This window comes from Scomber scombrus, chromosome 23, assembly GCF_963691925.1.
Source record: "Scomber scombrus chromosome 23, fScoSco1.1, whole genome shotgun sequence".
In the NCBI taxonomy this organism is placed as follows: Eukaryota; Metazoa; Chordata; class Actinopteri; order Scombriformes; family Scombridae; genus Scomber; species Scomber scombrus.
This window is the reverse complement of record NC_084992.1, coordinates 20,670,304-20,690,629: the sequence shown is the minus strand read 5'-3', so window position 1 is coordinate 20,690,629 and position 20,326 is coordinate 20,670,304. Positions and strand designations below refer to the sequence as shown.

At 39.1% G+C, this 20,326-nt stretch overlaps 1 protein-coding gene across 1 annotated transcript in view; it reads right to left on the bottom strand.

Moving 5' to 3' along the window:
- Positions 1-20,326, bottom strand: part of sorcs2 (sortilin-related VPS10 domain containing receptor 2) — a 298,125-nt gene that overhangs the window by 46,455 nt on the left and 231,344 nt on the right. The window contains exons 4-5 of the mRNA XM_062444329.1: positions 14,463-14,627; positions 5,569-5,642 (exon numbers count right to left, since the gene is read on the bottom strand). Coding sequence (XP_062300313.1) covers positions 5,569-5,642; positions 14,463-14,627 — 239 coding nt within the window. The remainder of the gene's footprint in view (positions 1-5,568; positions 5,643-14,462; positions 14,628-20,326) is intronic.

The window sequence follows — 20,326 nt, the reverse complement described above, 5'->3', positions numbered from 1 at the left end:
TTTCAAAGAATCTTGAACTTACTTTATGACAGGTAAACAAATGCATGTAAATATGCAGAGCTAACCTCTTCCTGGAAAGTGCAGAGTTGTACTCAGAATAGCCTTGCATGCTTAAAAATCTCCAAAAATGTTTATGAACCTAATCCCTTTTAGAAGCACAGTGATATACACTACAGTACACTCGCTCTGTGTGCCCTTCAGCGAGCAGTAAACTAAGCAGTTCATCTGATTAGGACCATGTAGTGCAGTCTGTGAAAGTTCCCCAGCCCAGTAAAGATAGAGTGGAGATTTAAAACCTTATTACTTTCCCTATAAAGAGAGTTTACGAGCAATTAGCAGGCCATAGAGGGATGAGAGAGGAAAGGAGGAATAAGGAAGGGATGATGGATCAGAGGAAGCAACATGAAGAAAGATGATAGTTCAGGCTTCTTCAGTTGATGTGTATGAGCAGTTAGCTTACTGATCCATGAAAGTCAAGAAAATCAACCAATATATATGAGTGTTTCCTGGTTTATTACTCCATCAAACCAACATGAAGTCAAGTTCCAGGCAATGATACCTGTAAAATCGTTGGTGATATACTTTTACATTTTACAAGTCTCATTCTCAAACAGCTGACGAAATCCAAAAGAAATCCAAATGACTCTAATGAATGTTTCATGAATGTGGTTCCACTAGCGTCTAAGAAAACCAACATTTCCTCCCCATTGGCCAACAAAATCCTTTTACTGGTCTTGTTCCTCTGCTATGCTTATCAAACTGTTATCGTGTACATGTCAATCACCAAACATGAAAATATGAGCTGAAATAAAAGCCTAAAAAAGTCAAAGCTTGGCTCAGCTTGCGGTCTTCATCAGGGTCATCACCATCGAAAATAAAATCCTTAAAACTTCACCAGATGCGATGACACACTGACAGGTTGCAGAAACACTGACAATTTATCTATTTTTGCTGAATAACAGCCGTATTTACTTGACTTCTTTAAGGTAACAGCTGCACACAGCTGTCAACTAAAGGTAGTAGAGTATAAAGCACAAAGATTTTTACTCTTGGTGAAGGAAAAGCAGACAGTGTTCCAAACTGGATATACAGTAGTCAGGGAAAGTACCAGAACCTCAGTTGTTCTTACATACGTTTGTTACTTGCCAAAATGTGATATCCCTTTTGGAAGTTTTGAGAGTTATTGCAATCAAATCTAAGGATCCCCTCCAGACATGTTTTAAGATACATACAAATATTCAGTTACCTCCTTAAAATTTCCCCCTTCTTCCCCATTGAGAAAATAGTTTTCCTTGTTTGTTACAGTATGATACTGTTTTCAGAACCAGTTCTTATCTTCTATCAAAGTGATGCATGATAATCATGTAGAATGTGGTGATCAATGAATCAAATGTAATTAGTACATGTGACAAAACTGTATACAGTAGCTCAGGTCAGTCCCTACTGCTGAGGGTAGTCTGAATGGTGATTGTGTGATGTAACTGTTCATACAACCACTAGAGGTCACCGGTTGGGTAACAAGGAATGGTCCTATCTATAAATGGGAACCGGATTGATGGAGGCAAAGAAAGAAAAAGGACTGGGAAATAACTTGTCAGTAACTATTAAACGTATGTAGCCACAGGTGTCTTTGCTATTATCAGTTAGACAACCAAACTGCCTCTACGTGTCCTGCTGAAGTATCTTTGGCCAAAACTTTGAACGTCTGCTTTCTTACTCAGTGCAAGTTACTATGGATAAAAGTGTCAGCTGCATGCTTGAAATGCAAATGCCCAAGAGTGAAGGTAAACGCGTTCTCTGCACTAGCAATACATCATTTATTCATTCCACTAAGGCTTTGGTCCAGTTAGACTTTCATCACTAAGTGTGTGGGATAGTCTTCTTCTTTGCTTCGGGAAGTGAAAGCAGACAAGCAGCGAGAGCCAAAAGAGAAGCAGGGGAAATGAGATGATAGATAGACTTGACTGATAGACAGATACATGGGGCTGATAAAATAAAGAAAAGGGTATTGATTTTGTGGAAAAAGGGGGATGAAGTGCAAGATGCTGCAAAAACATCCTCCTTGGGCTGGAATTCAGTTTCATCCCGGCTCTGGTTTCACTGCCATTGGATTACTCGTTTATCCGCATGCTTTTCCGCAGCATTTCATTTTTATCGCCCATCCTCAAACATTTGCTTTTGTTGTCAGTTGTCGTCCTGCGCAATGCCAGTTCAATTTCAAAAACTGCTGTTTTCTTTCCATTCAGGGTGACAAACACAAACTTTATAGCTCCGGGATCACAAAAACAAGGCCCACCGGAACACATTTGGCCAGACCACCCCAGCAGCAGATTGGTTTTAATGTGATGTTTTTTATGTGATTTATGTGTGCTGGCTGCCAGACTCCTGTTCTCTTGTTACTTTTATGACTCTTAGGCCACAGGCAAGGCTAGGGCCAGAGCCAACTACCAGCTACCTCTGTCTACTTTGACCACACACATTTAGCACATGTATGCACAGGCATGTCCACACTTTTTTTTTAAGGGTGCCTGAGCAGGTCGCAACCTTACAGTACTGTATGTGCAGCCCTGAATACCTGAGTGCACATTGCTGCAGGCGATTTTTAACTGAGCCAAATAAAATATAACAGTACGTGGTTTGATTTCAGAGCAGCGTGGATTAAATATACACTGTAACATAATCATCTGATCTTCTACTTCCTTGATACAGCTTTAGCCAGACCATGTTTGATACAAACTGGGGATGTGATGAAATCCAGATGTGAGAAGTAACTTGTTGGTGAACTTCAGAATAGTTCAACATCCTGGGAAATGTGTGTGTGTTTTCATTTCTGAGAGTGAGATCAGAGGACTGAAACCAATCTTTTGTCTTTGCGCTCAAACCTGCGAGAATGAATTCACACTTGAGTACGATGCCAATAATCCGAAACATTACCACCTTATAACATTGTTATGGTGAACATGTTCACAGCAGAGACATTAGCATTCATTTGTAGTCATGGTTTAAGCCACCTATTCATTCTCCCTCTAGATGTTTGGTCACCTACTTCCTGAAAAAATATCTGGCTCTTTACAGTAGCTGTTAAATGCTCCACTACGTGTATGTTCACCAGTTAGATACTAACTGTATCTGCCTGCTGTTCAGTGCTGGGAAGGTAGTGTATAGAAAGCTCTATAGAGCTGAGGAGACCTGTAGTAAAAATTATTTGTAGGTCTGACTGATTAGGTATGAAGATGCTGTGTTTTGTTTATGTATCCATATTTCCATATCCAATATGGTGTAATAAGGGACGTTCAGTGCTGGGACTACTTCTTGGCACACAACAGCCAGGGTCAATGACTGTGCACAGCCTCCTGGAGTGAGACTGACAAGTTTAGTCTTATTGTATAGACAAGCAGATAGAACCAACATAAAACTACAAATACATACATTTCTGTTCATTTACAAGTTTAACAAAGTTATAGAGGTGTTTTGGGGCTTTGGACAGAGTCAGGCTAGCCGTTTCCCTCTTGCCTCCTCGAGTTAGACACAGACATGAGACTGATATCAATCTTCTCATCTCACTCTCTGAAAGAAAGAAAAAAAAGCAACTATTCCTTTTAAGATAGATTGAAGATAACTCTTCATTACAGGGGTCAAGTTGAACCTTCAGATCCCAAATCTGATATGTAACTTTAGTCTAGAGCAGTAAGCACTGAAGGTTGTTTCTCTGCCTTTTTCAGCCCTCCCTCTCTCCCTCCCCCACTTTCTCATTTTTTTTTTTACAGCACAGAGTGTGGATGATTTGTGCGTTAGAGTTGGTGGAATAAATCAGAAGTGTCTGTGCGTGCCAGCCAGCTCATTTACTATCAGCAGTGAGAAGAAGCAAACTCACAGGAGCTTGCAATGCCCCTCTGACTTTCAGAAGATGAGAAAGAGTGTGCTCAATTGTAGTTAAACGCAGCACATTCAAATGCATCATCTTACAGTAACGCTGATTGGACGGGGCGGAGTGGAAAGAAGTTGAGGAAAGATTTTAAAAGACTGAGAACTCAGAGGCGAGATGAAGGAAGGAGATAAAGAGGAAGAGATACATGATACAAGATAAGGTGAGAGTGAGGAGGGGAAGGATAACTCAAGCTGTGAATTACTACATGAGCGGGGGAGAAGTTGTATACCTCCAACTGCTGTGGGTACTTTTCCTACCGCGTAAAAACACAAAACTATCAAGACATTCATCGATAAATAGGTTCTGCTACATAAACTCAAAGAATTACGGGCAAAATCCAATTCAAACTTCTAATTTAAGAAGAAAATGGGAGCAGAAGTTTTCTGTATTATGTTCAAAGTAAAAACTGATTTATTAATATGTGGGATGTTATTGCTGAAGATATGATTTTATTGTTTGGGCAATAAAGTGTAAATGATGAGATGCTTCCATGGAAACTAAAACAATATAGATCAGAAGTTCATCTGATTTACCAACATGAAGGACTGAGAGTATGTGTATCTATTCCACAGAAAAAACTCAATTGTTTCATTCTATATAACAAGAATATAAAAGTTCTACATAATATAACAAGCTGACTAAAACATGAAGAAAACAGTTCAACATTTCAAGAAAGACCCTTATTAACTTTTTTTTCTGAGAGTGAGATGAGAAGATTAACATCTAATTCATGTCTGTGCATAAAGAACAGAGCAAAGTTAGGATATAGTTAGCTTAGCTTAGCTTAGCATACAAACTGGAATCAGGGGGAGACAGTTAGCAAGGCTCTTTCTAAAGTTCAAAAATACACCTAGTAACACTGCTAAAGTTGTCTTATTTACACAGTTTGTTTGTTTATCTCATACATAGCCAGAAATGTAAAATAAAATAGTTAAAGGGATGTGGTTGCTATTAAAGCACAACTTTGACAATATCACTGCGCCTGGCTGTAGTTCGCCAAAAAATAGTTCCACCACCTAATTCTCCTGGAAACCACACATTGTTGTTTTTACATTAATTGTGTACAGCTTCAAGAAATGAGACAGAACGTGTTTATTGGTGAGCTGTAGGTGGTGACAGGTGTCAGATTAGCTGAAACCAGTCTTTATGCTAAGCTAGGCCAACCACCTCTTGACTAAATCTCTGTAGTTAAGGCACGGAGGTAGGACTTGTGGAAGGAAAGCAAGTAAGCATATTGAAGTGTGTTGAACTATTTCTTTAAATTCTGGCAGATGACAGTCTTTTATTTATTTTAGCTCTGAAGGTCTTCAGCATTACAGGCCCGCTGAATGGGAGGGAGTGTTACCATGCAAAGTATTGGACTTCATTCACAGGACGCCCTTGTACCCTTTAATATGACTTTTCCTCACATCACATTTTCTATCTTATCCTTACAAAACTATGACTTATGTCTGTGTACCAAGGTCTTGTAATGTCTTTGTAAGAAGTAGTAAAAAAAAGCTCCTGCTGCAGACGTGCTTATTACTGCTCAGTACATGTGTGCATCAATAAAGAAGTCATCAGCAGAGAGACGCTCTTTGTATTGAGCTGAAGTCTTTAAGTCTGATACTTCAGTAATGAGAAAATAAAGTTTAACTGACCAGTAGACTCTGTCCTTGGTCACCCGCTCCTGAAGCAATGTCCACTTGCGGCCCAGGTCTGCGGAAGCAAAGAGCTGGACACACACACACAAAAACTGCAATTAGACAAAAAAACACACTCAAAGCATTTAGCGTTAAATAACAAAGCCCAACTTGAGCCCATTTATGAGCTGTATCCAGTACAAAAGGAGAATGAATGTAGAGTCTATTTGGAAAAAAAGTTCACCCAATCATGCTACTGAATTTCACGGTTCACCAAGTTAAGACTGAGCTCAATTCATTATTAATCATAGCAGGTTTGGTGTGTGTTTGTGTGAGTGTGTGGTTTGCTGTGTAGTACAGAGGAAGTCTCCCTTTTGGGAGATCAAAATACAAAAAAAAGAGTAATTATTTGAAATAAACTATTACCAAATCCTCTCTATCATTTATAAATTAATTTTTCTCTCTTCTCCATTATTGAAATTCTGATTAAAATGCATCAACAGCGACACCTGCAGGTCAGGCAAGAGGGGAGTGTCGGATCTCATATCGATTTAATGCACTTCTGTTTACTCATGCAAATCTATTATTGGTCAAAACCAGGCGGGGAGTTCCGGTCCTGAAATGATGCCAACGCGAAAGTAACTTAAAACTGCATTCTATCAAACGGCCACCAGGGGGCGACCGTTTTGGTGTCAAAAGGACTTCCGTCTCTATACAAATCGATGGAGAATTCACCAACTTCTCACTTGATTCACCTCAGTAAACGTTTTCAAAATGTGTTTATGGTCTCAATCGCTAGTTTAAAGCCTTCTTCAATGCAGTATGATGTTCATTTGTGAAATTTTGGCCTCCCTGATTTTATATTTGACGATAAAGCAGGGTATGCATTAGGGTGTGGCTACGTCGTGATTGACAGGTTGATTGGTTCACAGGTTCAGGAGGGCGCCTCATGCTCCTCCTGATGCCCATATAAGTAGAATCCGTGTTTTTTTTTTTTACCCAGCATGCACCGGACATTTTCAAGATGGCACTGCCCAAATCCGAAACTATTCGCTTCCAAGCAGCAGTCCACAAACCAATGGGTGACGTCACGGATGTTACGTCCATTTTATATACAGTCTATGGTCAAAACATATAAAATGACGCTCCAATGGAGGACGTCCTCCTTAATCAATCAACAACAAGAACATTGGTCCGATGATAATTTCCAATTTTTATCTTCAGTTCTCTGCCACTGTATATGAATGTGACAAACTGGCAGTAAAACCATAGATTTCCAAATTTTCTTTCTCCAGATTTACAATTCCTCTTTTTTAATCAAACAGTAGATAGCTATTTCTGTCAGCCATTGCAACAGTTAGCTTGTTAGCTTATTTCTGTTAATAAAAAAAATGACCAACTGCTACAAATGCAGCGGGGCATTATGAGATGGATAAGTACTTTATCTCCATGAAAGAAAGAGGAAGACAACAGAAAATCCACTTTTTATTTGGGTTCAGTCACCTGTTGATGTTGTGTGTTTTGTGAATGAGTATGTAGGAGGTCTGGCTGCTTGCTTGGGAGGATTTCATCATCCTTGTTTGTTTGTAAGCAGAACCATATATCATGTATTTAACACATGCATTAATACTCTTTGAATGCTTTTGGTGTTCAATGTTTCTAATACTCAGCACTGATCTGTAATTGTATCAGATTATATATAGCTTTGTGGCATTTAATATATTTATGTATACTAAGTTAAAACATAGGGAACATGTGTAAACCATGTGATATATTGTATCTAATGAGAACATAAATCTGTTATCACAACAGATCAATATTATACATTTCAAGTTCATTTTGTGACAAATTCTGAACCACTCCAGGTTTAAAATGAGTTTTTCTTTGTTTAGAAACAATATGTCTTTTATATATGTTGTTCATATGTATTTTGTTGTGGGGGACAGTGATATTTATAACTTTGAGAACCTGCCCCTCTAAAGGTCTCTGCACGGCCCTGAATTTGAACATAACTTGAGCACAAGAAAGTGGAGATAAGTAGCCAACCAGTGTAAATAACATGATGCTCATTGGTTGGTTATCCTACTGTCCACCCCACCAGAAGCCACTGGTGTGTAGGTGTGTGTTGCCTGGGCTTGTGCGGCATTGATCGCACCCAAAATGAAAATCTATTGATTTGCTAGAAACAAGATATCCTTGATGTCTGAACAGCACACTGGAGCTGAGAAAAAAGATTTCCCCACACATTGTGCAAAACTTCCTATACTGTGAAAAACACAAACACACACACTTTTACCAAACTATGAAACTGGTCATTGACAGCGGAAGGCAGTGCATCCTCTCTACATTCAGCTCATAACAAGCTTTCCCCGCTCAGGGTCATCGGAAGATACGAGTCATCAATGATCAAACACCCCTCTGGCCCAAAGCAAATTCCAACTGCACATTTCTGGCTGCGGAGAGGAAAAGCTACAGCTGACCTTGATAGAGATCTGTCTCTGCTCTCACAAACCAGCTTAATTTACATGTGCTGCTATGCGTCCTCCCATCATCCTCCAGCTAAATGATTTTTTTGTTCTGTTTGAATGGATTCCTCGCTTCCATCTGCGGTCTGCCCATATGGAACAGATTAAAACCTAATTGAATTTCTTGTTTAATTATGTGTAAATTATTAAAGTTGAGGAGGAGTGGAGCCGACTCAAACTTATGAACTATTGGACCTAATGTCGCACCTCTATCTCCCTAGCTCAGTTTTCACTCTGCACGTCATTTTTCAATTAGGGGGTTTGAATGTGTCTTGCATTCAGAGATGTGAAATAATGCGTGAAACGGATCGATTCATTATTTGCTTTAACTGAATCAGAACATGATCTGCTTTTTAAATTTTTGTGGCGTTTTATCTTTATTTAAAGGTCAACTGTAGGAAGTGACAGGAACAAGATTGGGGCTGGCACGGTCTGTATAGAGATTTTAAAGGACCAGTGTGCAGGTTTAAGTGGCATCTTGCAGATTGCAACCAACTGTATAACCCTTCACCCTCGTCTTTCAAGCATAAAGGAGAACATACACTGGCCATAAAACCTGCAAAAAATGCGAAAGGTCCTCCTAGATCCAGTGTTTGGTTTGTCCATTCTGGGCTACTTTAGAAACATGGTGGTGCAACATGGTGGGCTCCATGGAAGAGGACCCACTCCCTCTTATTTTCAGGTGATTACACACTTATTAAAACATTTAAAAGTTTTCTCATTTTAATGGTTTTTCTATTCTTTAAGAAATCTAACCTTGAAAGACAAAAACATAATACACGAATAACTAAACTCAACATAACCTTAAGTGTTCACATAAATGAATAGATTATAATGAAGAGCTAAAAAAGAAAGAAAGAAAGCAATTGTAAAGTAAAATAACTAAATTACAAAATATGAATTAAAGAATAAAATGATCCATTTTTATTATTTATTTAAGAGACAAACGAGATGCTGTTGTAGTGGGAGTTCATCCACGGTGATAACAGTCATGACTGAAGGTTAGACGGATGAGAAAGAAAATCTGTCCCTGGAATATTTTAACATCTTCAGTGTATCTTTGGTTTATCAAAGTGGCTGTTTTAGAGAATGAATTCTGATGTTGTTCCTGTAAACTAATGACAATCTACTGTATGTTGCTTAAGAAGAGCAACACATACACAACACTACAAAATAATGCTTTTCTCATTCTAATGGAAAAAAGTGTAAGAAATATTATTTTCTATAAGGTAAGCACAGAAAACCATGTTTTTTTTTCTCGAAATGGACATCGACTGTGTGAGCCAGAGATTGCATTATATGGTTTCATATTAATACACTGTCATTGTCACTTGTCACTTACCTCGAAACAAATGTGACATTAAGCATTCGCAAAGTGAATTACCTTTTTTTGAGGTATTTTGTTAGTCAAATTTTCATTCCATTTCCCATTTGTCAGTGAAAAGCACTGTCCCTGGTTTATGACCCCTAAAGCCTACTTGTGATTCTTAATCTTCACAGGTCAACCGAAGAGTTTCTGTTGTGTATTAATACACAACAGAAAATAGGCCGGTATGGTCCATACCACAACTCAACATGATTCAGTGCCAGTACGCAGTATCCGGAAGTGGGGACAGCAGCTGCCTGCCCGCATATAACCCATCGCATTTCCAACAAGCAAACACATCTGCTAATGATAGGTCAACATAAGCAACAGTTTTTTTTCTTATAAATTGCTTCTAAATTGTTCCAGTTTGTTTGTGCACAGCTCAGACCTGTGGCTTTTTAATCTGTGCTGGAGGAAACCCTGCTGCCTTACTAAAACTGTTTAGTTACTGGCTAACATCAACTTCTGCTGCGGGTGATATCGAGAGCTGTGGGTTTTTGGCAAGCCGATATTGATGATGACTGACAAAATAATTTGTGATGTTTCAGAATGTTCTGTTTTATTTGAACAACACGGACACCAGGTCAAACAAGTTGTGTGGTTTGTTCTGTAACTCTGGCACAACAATGGTGTTGGTGCACATCTTTAATTCTTAAACACACATAGTGTTTGGAAGGGTGCGTTTGATTTATTGTACTCATACTTTTGATTTTTTTTCATGAACAAAACAGCACACTTTCACTGTGCAAGGACAAATGATAAATGATTCCACCAGAATTTGATTTCATTCATTTCAATTTCAATTTTTGTGGTTGGCTGAGACATTACCACCATATTTGCAATTGGAAAAAAAGGGATGAAAAATGTTGAAGGAACATGCTTTTGTTGAAGAATGTCATTTGATTGAATATACATAAAGCAGAATCCACAGAACAATTATTAAAATATTTAAGAGAAAAGAGAGATGCAGAATCTGAGAATGTGATGGTTAAAGTTAGGAGAATGACGCCCAGGGATAGTGATTCAGAGCAAGTAGAGGGCCAGACTGAAGAGGCAGGGATTCAGCAAAAAGAAGTGGTAGGACCCTCAGACACAAGCACAGGTAATGATGCTGAGGCTTACCCTTCTATATGAAAAGAAAAGCAGTCCAGGCAAAGAAATGAATGGGTATATGCTTGTTATGGAAAGTTAAGCTGTACCCCATATCATGATGTGAAGGATCTGGGTCTCATGGCATCCCGTGATGTCAACATTGCTGTTCAGTGGGCTGAGAAAAAGGTAACCCCATTTGGTATCTCAAAGGATATCTAGCTTTTATCACTGCACAAAAAAACCTATGAATACAGGAACTCCACAGCACATAATGAAGCGATCAGGATTCTTCAGACAGCAAAGAAAGATCTACTTCTGAACACGAATGCCAATAGTCAGGAGTCTGCATTTGAGTCTACTGCCAGGGTATTCAGAACAGCATATTATGTGGCCAAGAACAACAAGCCTTTCACAGACTTTGAGAGTCTGACTGACCTGCAATATGCTAATTCTGCTGATTCAAGGATAATAGAGATAGCAGAGACCAAGAGAAAGATCACAGTGTTGGCGATTGAGTAAACCAGGGTTGGGCACAAAATCAACACTATGTGTGTTTCTGAAGGATAGTGTTGATGAAGACATGGAGCCCAATGCCTTTCTACCTGCTTGAGCTGCTTGTGGATTGCTTGTTTAATATTGGCTTCACCTTTGAGTTGCTGCAGGGCAGTGTCTGCAGCTTGGCACTCTTATCCAGCCTTGGCACAATATTGCAGAGAGACATTAGAGGATGATACAAGGGACAGCAGAGAGAGGGCCAAATTCAAAGGTCTGCTTTCTCTGCTCAAGTTGTGTTCCATCAACTTCCTGAAAAGTTTTTCGGACTGAACTCAAGAACTTGTCAGATATTCTTCAGAACAGGAAGACTACACTCCCAAAGGCCCATGACATCATCACAATGTATGTCAAAGACATATAAAGGCTCAGTAGGTACCCAGGACAACATGTAGTTGACACCAGCCAAGCAAAAGGAAGTGATGGAATTCAAGGCAGAGCAGTTAAGAGTTGGCAAGACTCCCATCATCAACTCTGGTTAGTTCATCCAAGCAATGGTGGAGAATATGAAAGAAAGATGTTTCACAATCACAGCAAACAGTGCACAGAGCAGTGTCATAGCCAGTTGAAATCGGCTTATACTAGCCTTATAAATCAAGTGGTAGTCCTCAACCCTGACGATTGGGACCACAACAATCCTCAATTTGGAGAAGATGAGGTGGGGGCTTTTTGTGGTGTCCTACATGTGAATGAACAAGAAGACCACCTTGGGTTCACTGAATACAAGGCAAATAGAGGAAGAAGCATTCCTAACATGATGAGGATGTTGCTTATGGCAGTGGACACACTGTCTGCAAGGCATTCTGATTGTGAGAGGCTCTGTGGGGCCGCCATGGATACAGTGAGATCAACGGCCTTAAGTGTGAAGTCGGGCTGGATAAATGAAGAAGAGCAGTCCACTCACCAAGTGGCATGGCTCACCAGTAGTCAGAAGAGGATAACTACGTTAGGCCTCTGTGGAACATTTTTGAAGTGTTTTGCTTTATTAGAGAAAAATGCTTAGATGTCATCTTCCATTGTAATGTGCATATTGTAAGAGACATTTTGAGACATTTTACTTATCATCTCTTCTTTCATTTATGTGCCTGATGTTCTGAAAATTAAAACCTAATTAAAAATTTGTTTTAATTTCCTTCTAATTTAAAACGAAACACATTTTTATGCAAGCATTGAATGTGTGTGTTCAGGGATGTATAAAACTCTGAAGATTGGGATTATGTTTTCAAATATAAATGGGACTGCATGCAGTCTTTGAATGGCTGCCCTCATGCTGTAGGTCTGAATGTCTCATCAACTGAATCATCTCAGTGCTTCCTGACAACAAGACATAAGTACTACATAGGATGGCGGACTGATGTCTCAGTGGTTATGTTTGTTGGGGCTGGACTGACATGTTAGAACAATGGAAGCAATTAACTCCACTGTGTAGCAGAGAGAGTTGGATTGAAAACATCAGTGTATGATGTGGAGAGCCATGTAGCAGAACTATTATCTGCTGTAGGAGAGTTATTAACAAGCACCAGAGAAATCACCCTTCAAAGTATAATTGTCATTTTTAATTAGACTATTTTATCACATCTATTAACACTGACAGTTTTACTTTGTCAAAACAGCCCTACGAGGCTTTCACCTGGAATCGTGTAATGAAAAAACTGCGCCCTGATGATTTATGTAGTATGTGTTGTCAGTGTCGATGAGTAGCGAGTGAAAATTGTTACCTAAAATGAAGCTTTGGTGCGAGTTCAATCAGGAAGGTCTCCTCCCTTTACCTTGTGAGGCAGCTGAATTTGCAAGATCACATGAGAATCCATGTTGTCAGGCTGTTATAAGCTTGTATGTATGAGGCTCCTATGAGGAGCTACTGGCAGCTGACAGGTGTGGTTTAGGTGTGACGACAGTAAGAAACGACTGTTCAAAACAACATTGCTGGCTCCTAAACAGGTTAGCGTAGATATCATATAGAATAAGTTATATTTGAACTACAATGTATTTCTTTATTGAGAAAAGGGTAAGAATGGCACTGAAGGCTTTTCTCAATGGAAAAGATGTTCTCCAACTATATCATATGGTTTGTTCATCTGATTGGTTGAAGTTTGCCATGATAGACAGGAGGTATATCCAATCACTTGCCAAGTATTTTTTTAAAGTGCCCACCCAAACTTTCCAAACAGTTTCCAAGGACGACTTCTCAGATGGTTCGGTGTAATAAACTATCTAGCTAGTCAGGTTATTCTTTCCTTGTATTTTGCCTTTATTCCTCTTTTGGTGAATGTCTGCTGTTTACTCCGGTTTACATTTGCTTCACCACACTGTCAAAATCCCTTCATTCAAAGTTTAGTCATCACAATACCTGACTAGTAATCTGTCTGCCCACATTCCTCAAGCCAATCAGTCTCTAGATACCATTCTTTAAATATCATTGCGGTTCTACCTTTCTTTCTTTCAGATCAACTATTGCACAACCCATCTCCTTCCCATCACCTCCATGATATCCAGGCAGACTCGTCCAAAGGGCTCCATTAACCACCTTTTGCACTACTACCACTATTGTCTAGACTTTGGGGGGGGGGGAGGTTGGGCTGTCCTGCCCTATCTTCTATCTTTATAAGGGTCCACCTTTATAAACATCTTCCTCTGTTGCCACTCTAACAAATATTGTTATAAACTTCCAAATGTAGGTGCACAGTTTTGCATTACAAGGAGGGATTATTACCTACAATTTGACTCCTTTGGTTTTACCTTCAAATAATGTGGTTTAAGATCATCTAGCTGAATTGCTGTTGCTGCTTATAACTTGTATGATTGACTGTTGTTATATAAGTTAAGACCCAAGAAGTAATACATTGGAATTATCTTTTAAGAACAGAGTCATTTGTGCATCTGAAATCCTGACCAAAAGAGATATTGTTGAGATGAAGGTATAAAAAGGGGTATTCAAATGGACTCACTGTGTGTATTTGTCAAATTCTAATCCAGTCTTTTCTGCCTTTCTGGTTAATTTATTTCAAAGGGTTCCCTGCAGAAAATCAAGTGAGAGTGCAACATGTTTTCGGTCTGAAATATAATATCAAACAGTGTGTTTGTGTGTGTGTGTGTGTGTGTTGGGATATGGCCACTGTTTTTTTCATTTCACTTGCATTATTCACTTGCTTAAGATGATTTGCCCTCTGGCTGTACTGTCGTATGGTAAATCACACATCAAGTTTTCTCTGAGGTTCGTGTTCTGCTGGTGCGTGTGAAAATTGAAATTTAATGCATTGCTGCACAGCAGAGATCTCTTGCTGTTGTAACATCACTGCTGTCTTCTTGTCCATCCTTTCAGCTAAAAAAAAAATCAACTATTTATTTTGATGTGTCTGCATAGCTCTGATACCCACCCTTCCTTCCTTGCAGTAGGCCAGGAGCTTGTCTTCTTCCTTGGGGTGGAAGACGATCGTGTCTGGGATGAAGGAGATGGACTGCCGCTGGAAAGAGGAACCCTCGTCGGTGCTGATGAACAGCATCTGATCCCTTTCATTTATGGATGAACCCACCAGCACTACCTAAAACAGAGACAGACAGAGGAGGAAGGGGAAAACAAACAGAGGTCAGAGGTGAAATGATCAGAGAGAGACATCCTACGACATATTCGTTGCTCAGTCAGCAATCTGTGGTAGTCCAAAAAATGCTTTCCTCCTCATATCAATACTTGTACATATATTAATCCTTCTGCTTGTCCTGGAATGCTAAAACTGATTATCTACATGCATGCATGGCCACGCACGCACATTTATTCAAGCCCATCCTCTAAGACATAAGAACTTTCCATCAACCTCACATGCTGCCCGTGACGACACCGTATTGATTACCTATTTTCAGTTTTATAGCTCATAAAGTGAAGGCATTAAACACGGAGCTCACCACCTGCCAAGCCACCAATCACAATTATGTCCCGGACACTCGGGAGTAAAGCTACCGATAGGGCTGATCGATAAGAACTAATGAACCAATCACATTCATTAGGAGTCTGCGAGAGGTGGGGAAGCTGTCAAATGAGGGTTTGTAGATGTTAGTGTTCATTAACATCGTGGCGTTGTTTATAGCTGGTCTGTACAGAAAGTATTTGTTCAAGTATAGTAACCTTTTCAACAGTTTCTTCAGTCTGCCCTAACAATGAAAATCAGTCAGTCAGTTTCTTTCATTCAGTTTAATGAATGCAAAGCAGCGATGAGCCATAGCGTAGGAAACAAAAGCAAAGTTTGTAATGATTATTGAAGACATTAATTATACCCAGCTGCATAAATGCACTCACATTAAAAGACTTTATTCAACACGTACACATGCTTTCTCCTCTGACTCTACTTCCTTTCACTTATTCACAGAAAAACTCCTCTTGTACAGATCTACCCTATACACCGTTTCCTCTACTGATTTCTCAAGCGAGCACAAATATCCAACCAGGTCTGAAGTACAAGTCTGTTTTTCATGGTCGCTTGTTGAAGGAATTCAATACTGTAGAATTGTAGCCTGTCAGAAAAGAAAGGTTTTAACTTTGTGTGATAGTGCCTGAGGCGAAGCATCCCTTCACCAAACTGCTATATGCTACATTCGAGGATACTTGTTTTGTTCATTTAAAAAAAAAAAAAAGTTGCACATCCTAAAAGAGGACGTTCATTCTTGACATTGAAAACAGTAGTTTGAGACAATCATCATTCAGCTGTAATTTCTTCATTGTCATTCATTCTTTATAACCCTAAAACTCAAACTTTTGTGCATTTACATGGTTAATTGCCTTATTTGACCTGTAATACGATTACAGGGAATTTAAAGGTTAGGGTCAAATTCTGCTTAAGGCTCCAAAAATGGTCATCTGGTATGATTTCCAGTTGCATCCTATAAATTCTCTTAGACTAACAGATATAAGATATAAAAGATATAAAAGCAGATTAATACTGCTGTATTTTGAATAGAATGTATTAATTTGTTGTTGTCAGAGTAGGATGTAATGTATGAGAACAGTCACCAAATATCAACATTCAAGTCTTCCCTGTTTCCAGTCCTTAACCTCTAATTGTTATTGATTTTCCTTCATTTTTGACTATTGTAATATGGCTTTATTATGTGTATATTTACATGTATTTTCAATGTTTTCATCTGTGATTTCTCTAAGATTCCTGGCGCTTCTTGCTCTGTCTATTCTCTTCGCTCTTATCGTGAAAGTGACAACATCAAACTCTCCCTCACATGAGCTTGACACGGCTTACCCCACATGCTTGAACTCCGGGGCTGTAGCCGAGTCTTCTCTTTATTATGTTAGATAAGGAAAATTAATGCCTTGAGACACACCGGCTAGTCTATAAGCGCGCACACACAAATTCTTTTCAGTATGCTCGTCGTGACTGCAATTAGGCGGCGGCGGCGCATCCTGGTTGCGCTACTTGAGAGCTGTGTGTGTGTGTGTGTGTGTGTGTGTGTGTGTGTTTGTGTGTAACTGCTGCTTGTTCTGAACACACACTTTCCTGAGCAGCATGGTCAATTAAAGGCCTGGTGTTTGTTTGGCTGCCAGAAGAAGGCCAACAAGGATGAGCGGTGGAGTGGTAAGTCAGAAGAACAGGAGGGACGGCGAGAGTATTCTTTCGACTGCTATAACGGTCTTTCTTTGTATTTATTTTGTGAAAGCTGGCTGAACGTGTGTGTTCTCTCTGTTTGCACCTGGGAGCTGCCCGCTGTGTTTGCTGTTGACAGCCAAGCAGCTCCACTAGAAAGCTTATGGTTCAGTGCCTTGCTCAAGGGCACCTTGAGAGCATTAGCTCAGAGATGGCAGAGCTTTTTTCCCCTCATCAGTTTTTATTGTGGATTTAGGGATTTAACAAACACTTCTGCAGTCACAATCCTGCCCTCTAAATTGCCGCCGGCCATAGCTGGGTGATGATAGGAATTAAGAAGTGCCTGCTGGTGGGCAATAGAGTATTTATTTACATGCCAAAAATAGCAAACTCTTGGGTTTGTGCAGTATGAATCGTAGAGAGATTCCATATTTTAAAGCCTGTGTCTAACTGCGGTTTCTCCGTACGTCCCTCTGGTGCAGGACCATCAATCAGGTCAGCCTGCCTCTGCCCATATGTCTCTATTTAAAGGACATCACTCAGTTTAACCTAGTTGAGCTCTGACAGCTGGACATCCTCAGGACACACACACACACACACACACACACACACACACACACTCATACATACACACACAGTCCGCCCACACACATCCCAGCATCAAACCCTGACAGAAAATCCACAGCGAGACAAGAAACACCAGGTTAAAATCACGTTTCATTCACGCCACATGAGTGTGTGTATTTACAGTTTTAACCTCATAGAAATGTTGTTATTTAGGTGAGGGGAAAAATCCTTCTGTGAGTTATTAAATTAGATCCACTGGCGCATAACAGCCTGAAATAGCAGCGCTCTGGAATGTTTCAGAACCATCCAGTGATGCAAATAGCCATTACCCTCTGAAAAGTTTTGACGGTTCTAAAAGGAGCACTCCACTGATTTTAACATCTCAGCAACTGCTACAGTGGTCCGCCTATGAAAACACATTGACTTTTTTAGTGACACAAATAACTAAATATCCAGTGTGTAGTGTGTAGTGGTTTACTCCATGTGTTTTTATAAGGTACAAAAATATCCAATATATATGTAATGCAATATTTCTGTGGTTTGCTGCCAGGATTTCCCCCATAAGCCTTAGTTAAACATCAGCAGGTCAACAGGAGAAGAGAGTGTATGGATGAGTCTGGGATGCCGCAGATAGCAAACACACTTTTTTTTTTTTCCAGAAAGACCGATGTAAGAAATGCTCGGTGAGAGATTGCATTAAATTACTCATGCTAGTGGGAACAGAGGTTTGCCCCGGAGGTGGATGTCAGGACTCGGGCTCTCTGTAATGTTTCGTGTCTGGAGGAGCTTTGTCAAGTCGGAGGAAATAACAGTGATGATGCCATCAGAGGGCGGGCGGGTGAGAGGGTGGTTGGGTGGGCGGGTGGGGGGGATCTCAGCTTGGGCTTGTAAGCTAGAATTTTTTTTGACAGGAGTCCCACTTTACGTTTAAAAACACGGGAATGTACAAGTCAGGTCGAGTCTTGATGAAACATGCTGTTCTGTTTCGTTATGGGAAATGTAGGAAACGGCGCTTTTTGGAGACTGACTTTAAATATATGTTGTTGTTTTTTAAATCTGTATCTCGCAAGTCCTCCAACTTTATGAAAGTGCTGAAACTAAATCACCTGAGAAACCTTTCATGCCATCCTGTTGAGTTTTACAGTTTGGGTTCGAGACTGCAGTTGAAAGCAGTTACGAGCCAAAATGATTGACACTGTTACAGTATAGTGCACCAATGAAAGAGGCATAAATGTATGTCATGTAAAACACAGCTTCACAACCTTTCAGAATCTATATAAATAAAGATTAATTGAGATTGTAGACATTTAAAGCCATTTTGAGAGAATATATTAGAGGATTATGGCAAAAATGTCTAAGTGGTGTAACCATAAAAACTTTGTACCAAATAATTCAACTTGCTTAAAAACAGTAAATTCTCAATAAAACACCATATCAACTAGTTTGGCATGATCTTACATTATAACTTTTTATATTAAATAAAGGTAATGGAATACAATTGTTCTAAATATTACATTTCATCAGGAAATCATGTCAATCAGGAAACATTTCAATTTTTTAATGAAGTAATTATGTATATAAGTCCACTTAAATACACTGTAGGTAGATCAAATATGTAATATTTAATATTTGTGGTTACACCATTTGACATTTTCAGGAGCATTCAGTCTTACTTTTAGTAAAAAATGGTGCAAATGTCATTTCAAATTATATAAAACCAACAAAAAATACTAAATGTACATTTTAACAAACCTGATGCTGCTTTTAAAACTATTTTTTAAGATATTTTTGAATTGCTCATCTTGCATCTTGCATAAAATGTACATAAAGAATTTGGTAATATATTGAATAAAGTGCTGTCAGTTCATAAGTCCAGTATGATCCAGACTTCTTCTCCTCTGGGTTACAGCCTGTTTTATTATCATAGCACATCTTGTTTTCCACAGTTTTAAACATACAATACTTACTATAATTATCTGTATCAGTTCTGAATGCTTGGATGGCAGTTAATCTCCCATAATACAATACATGGTACATTTATAACTATAAATTAAATCGTACACCGCTTTCTGAGCTCTGTAACAGTCCATTAGAAGATGCTGCTGTGTCTCATCATCATTGCAGTAAATCGTTGGACATTCTGTTGCTGTTACATAACAACTCTAACACGAAACAGCTCTAACGTGAAGTTTTCCCACAGATAGCAGCCACAGGACGTCCTTAATTCTCTCTGACAGATTCATATTTTTTAAGAGAGAATTTCTGGTGATGGAGGCAGATGGTTTTTGTTTTGTTTTTGTTTTTTTTACAAAAGTCATTTTTAATCTGTCACAGAGCTCTACAGCATCCAAACCACCATAGTCTTTGTTTTTGTACATCAATTCTATTTTGGTGACCTCTCTGGTTGTTGCAGAGATCGGGCCGACACACAGTTTGTTTAGTTGGACTATTCTGTTGTTGGGTGGAGGAAAAATATTCACTAGAAAAAGGAGCTTGGATAGGATGAGGACTTATTCTCCCATATCTTAACTTCCTCTTTTATTTCACACCATTTTGTCTCTCAGTTTCTTTCACATTCATTCACTGTGACCATTTAAACCACAGCGATGCTCTCTTGAGAGGTTCTTCCATTTGTATAGTTTTCAGAGGCTTGAGGAAGGAAAACAGCAGCAGTATTTATCTAAAAACAAAAGACAAGGAGTCTTGAATCTAAATGTGTGTGGCACAAATGTTATATTCTGCCTTTTTGTTTTCTCTCTTTTAAACATCTTGTGACTCTTCAGAGGTATGTAGTGACCACTTTTTGTATTCCAACACAATTTAAAAAGGCAAAATACTTCAACATGAATTACAGCTCTTTTGTTTTTCAATCTTTCAGTGAATTAACAAAAGTTTGAAACATTTTTAGTAAATGTGTAAAAGTTTGTACAATTTCTAAAGTGATGAAGAGAAACGCCTTATTATGATCTCCTGCCGCAGTAACGTTACTTACCAACAAGTGGCACTCTTGTCAAACTGTAAGTGTGTAAGAAGGCTCCTCTAACTTCACATTAAGGTTGAAACTGAGCTTGACTCACCAATTCATAGAT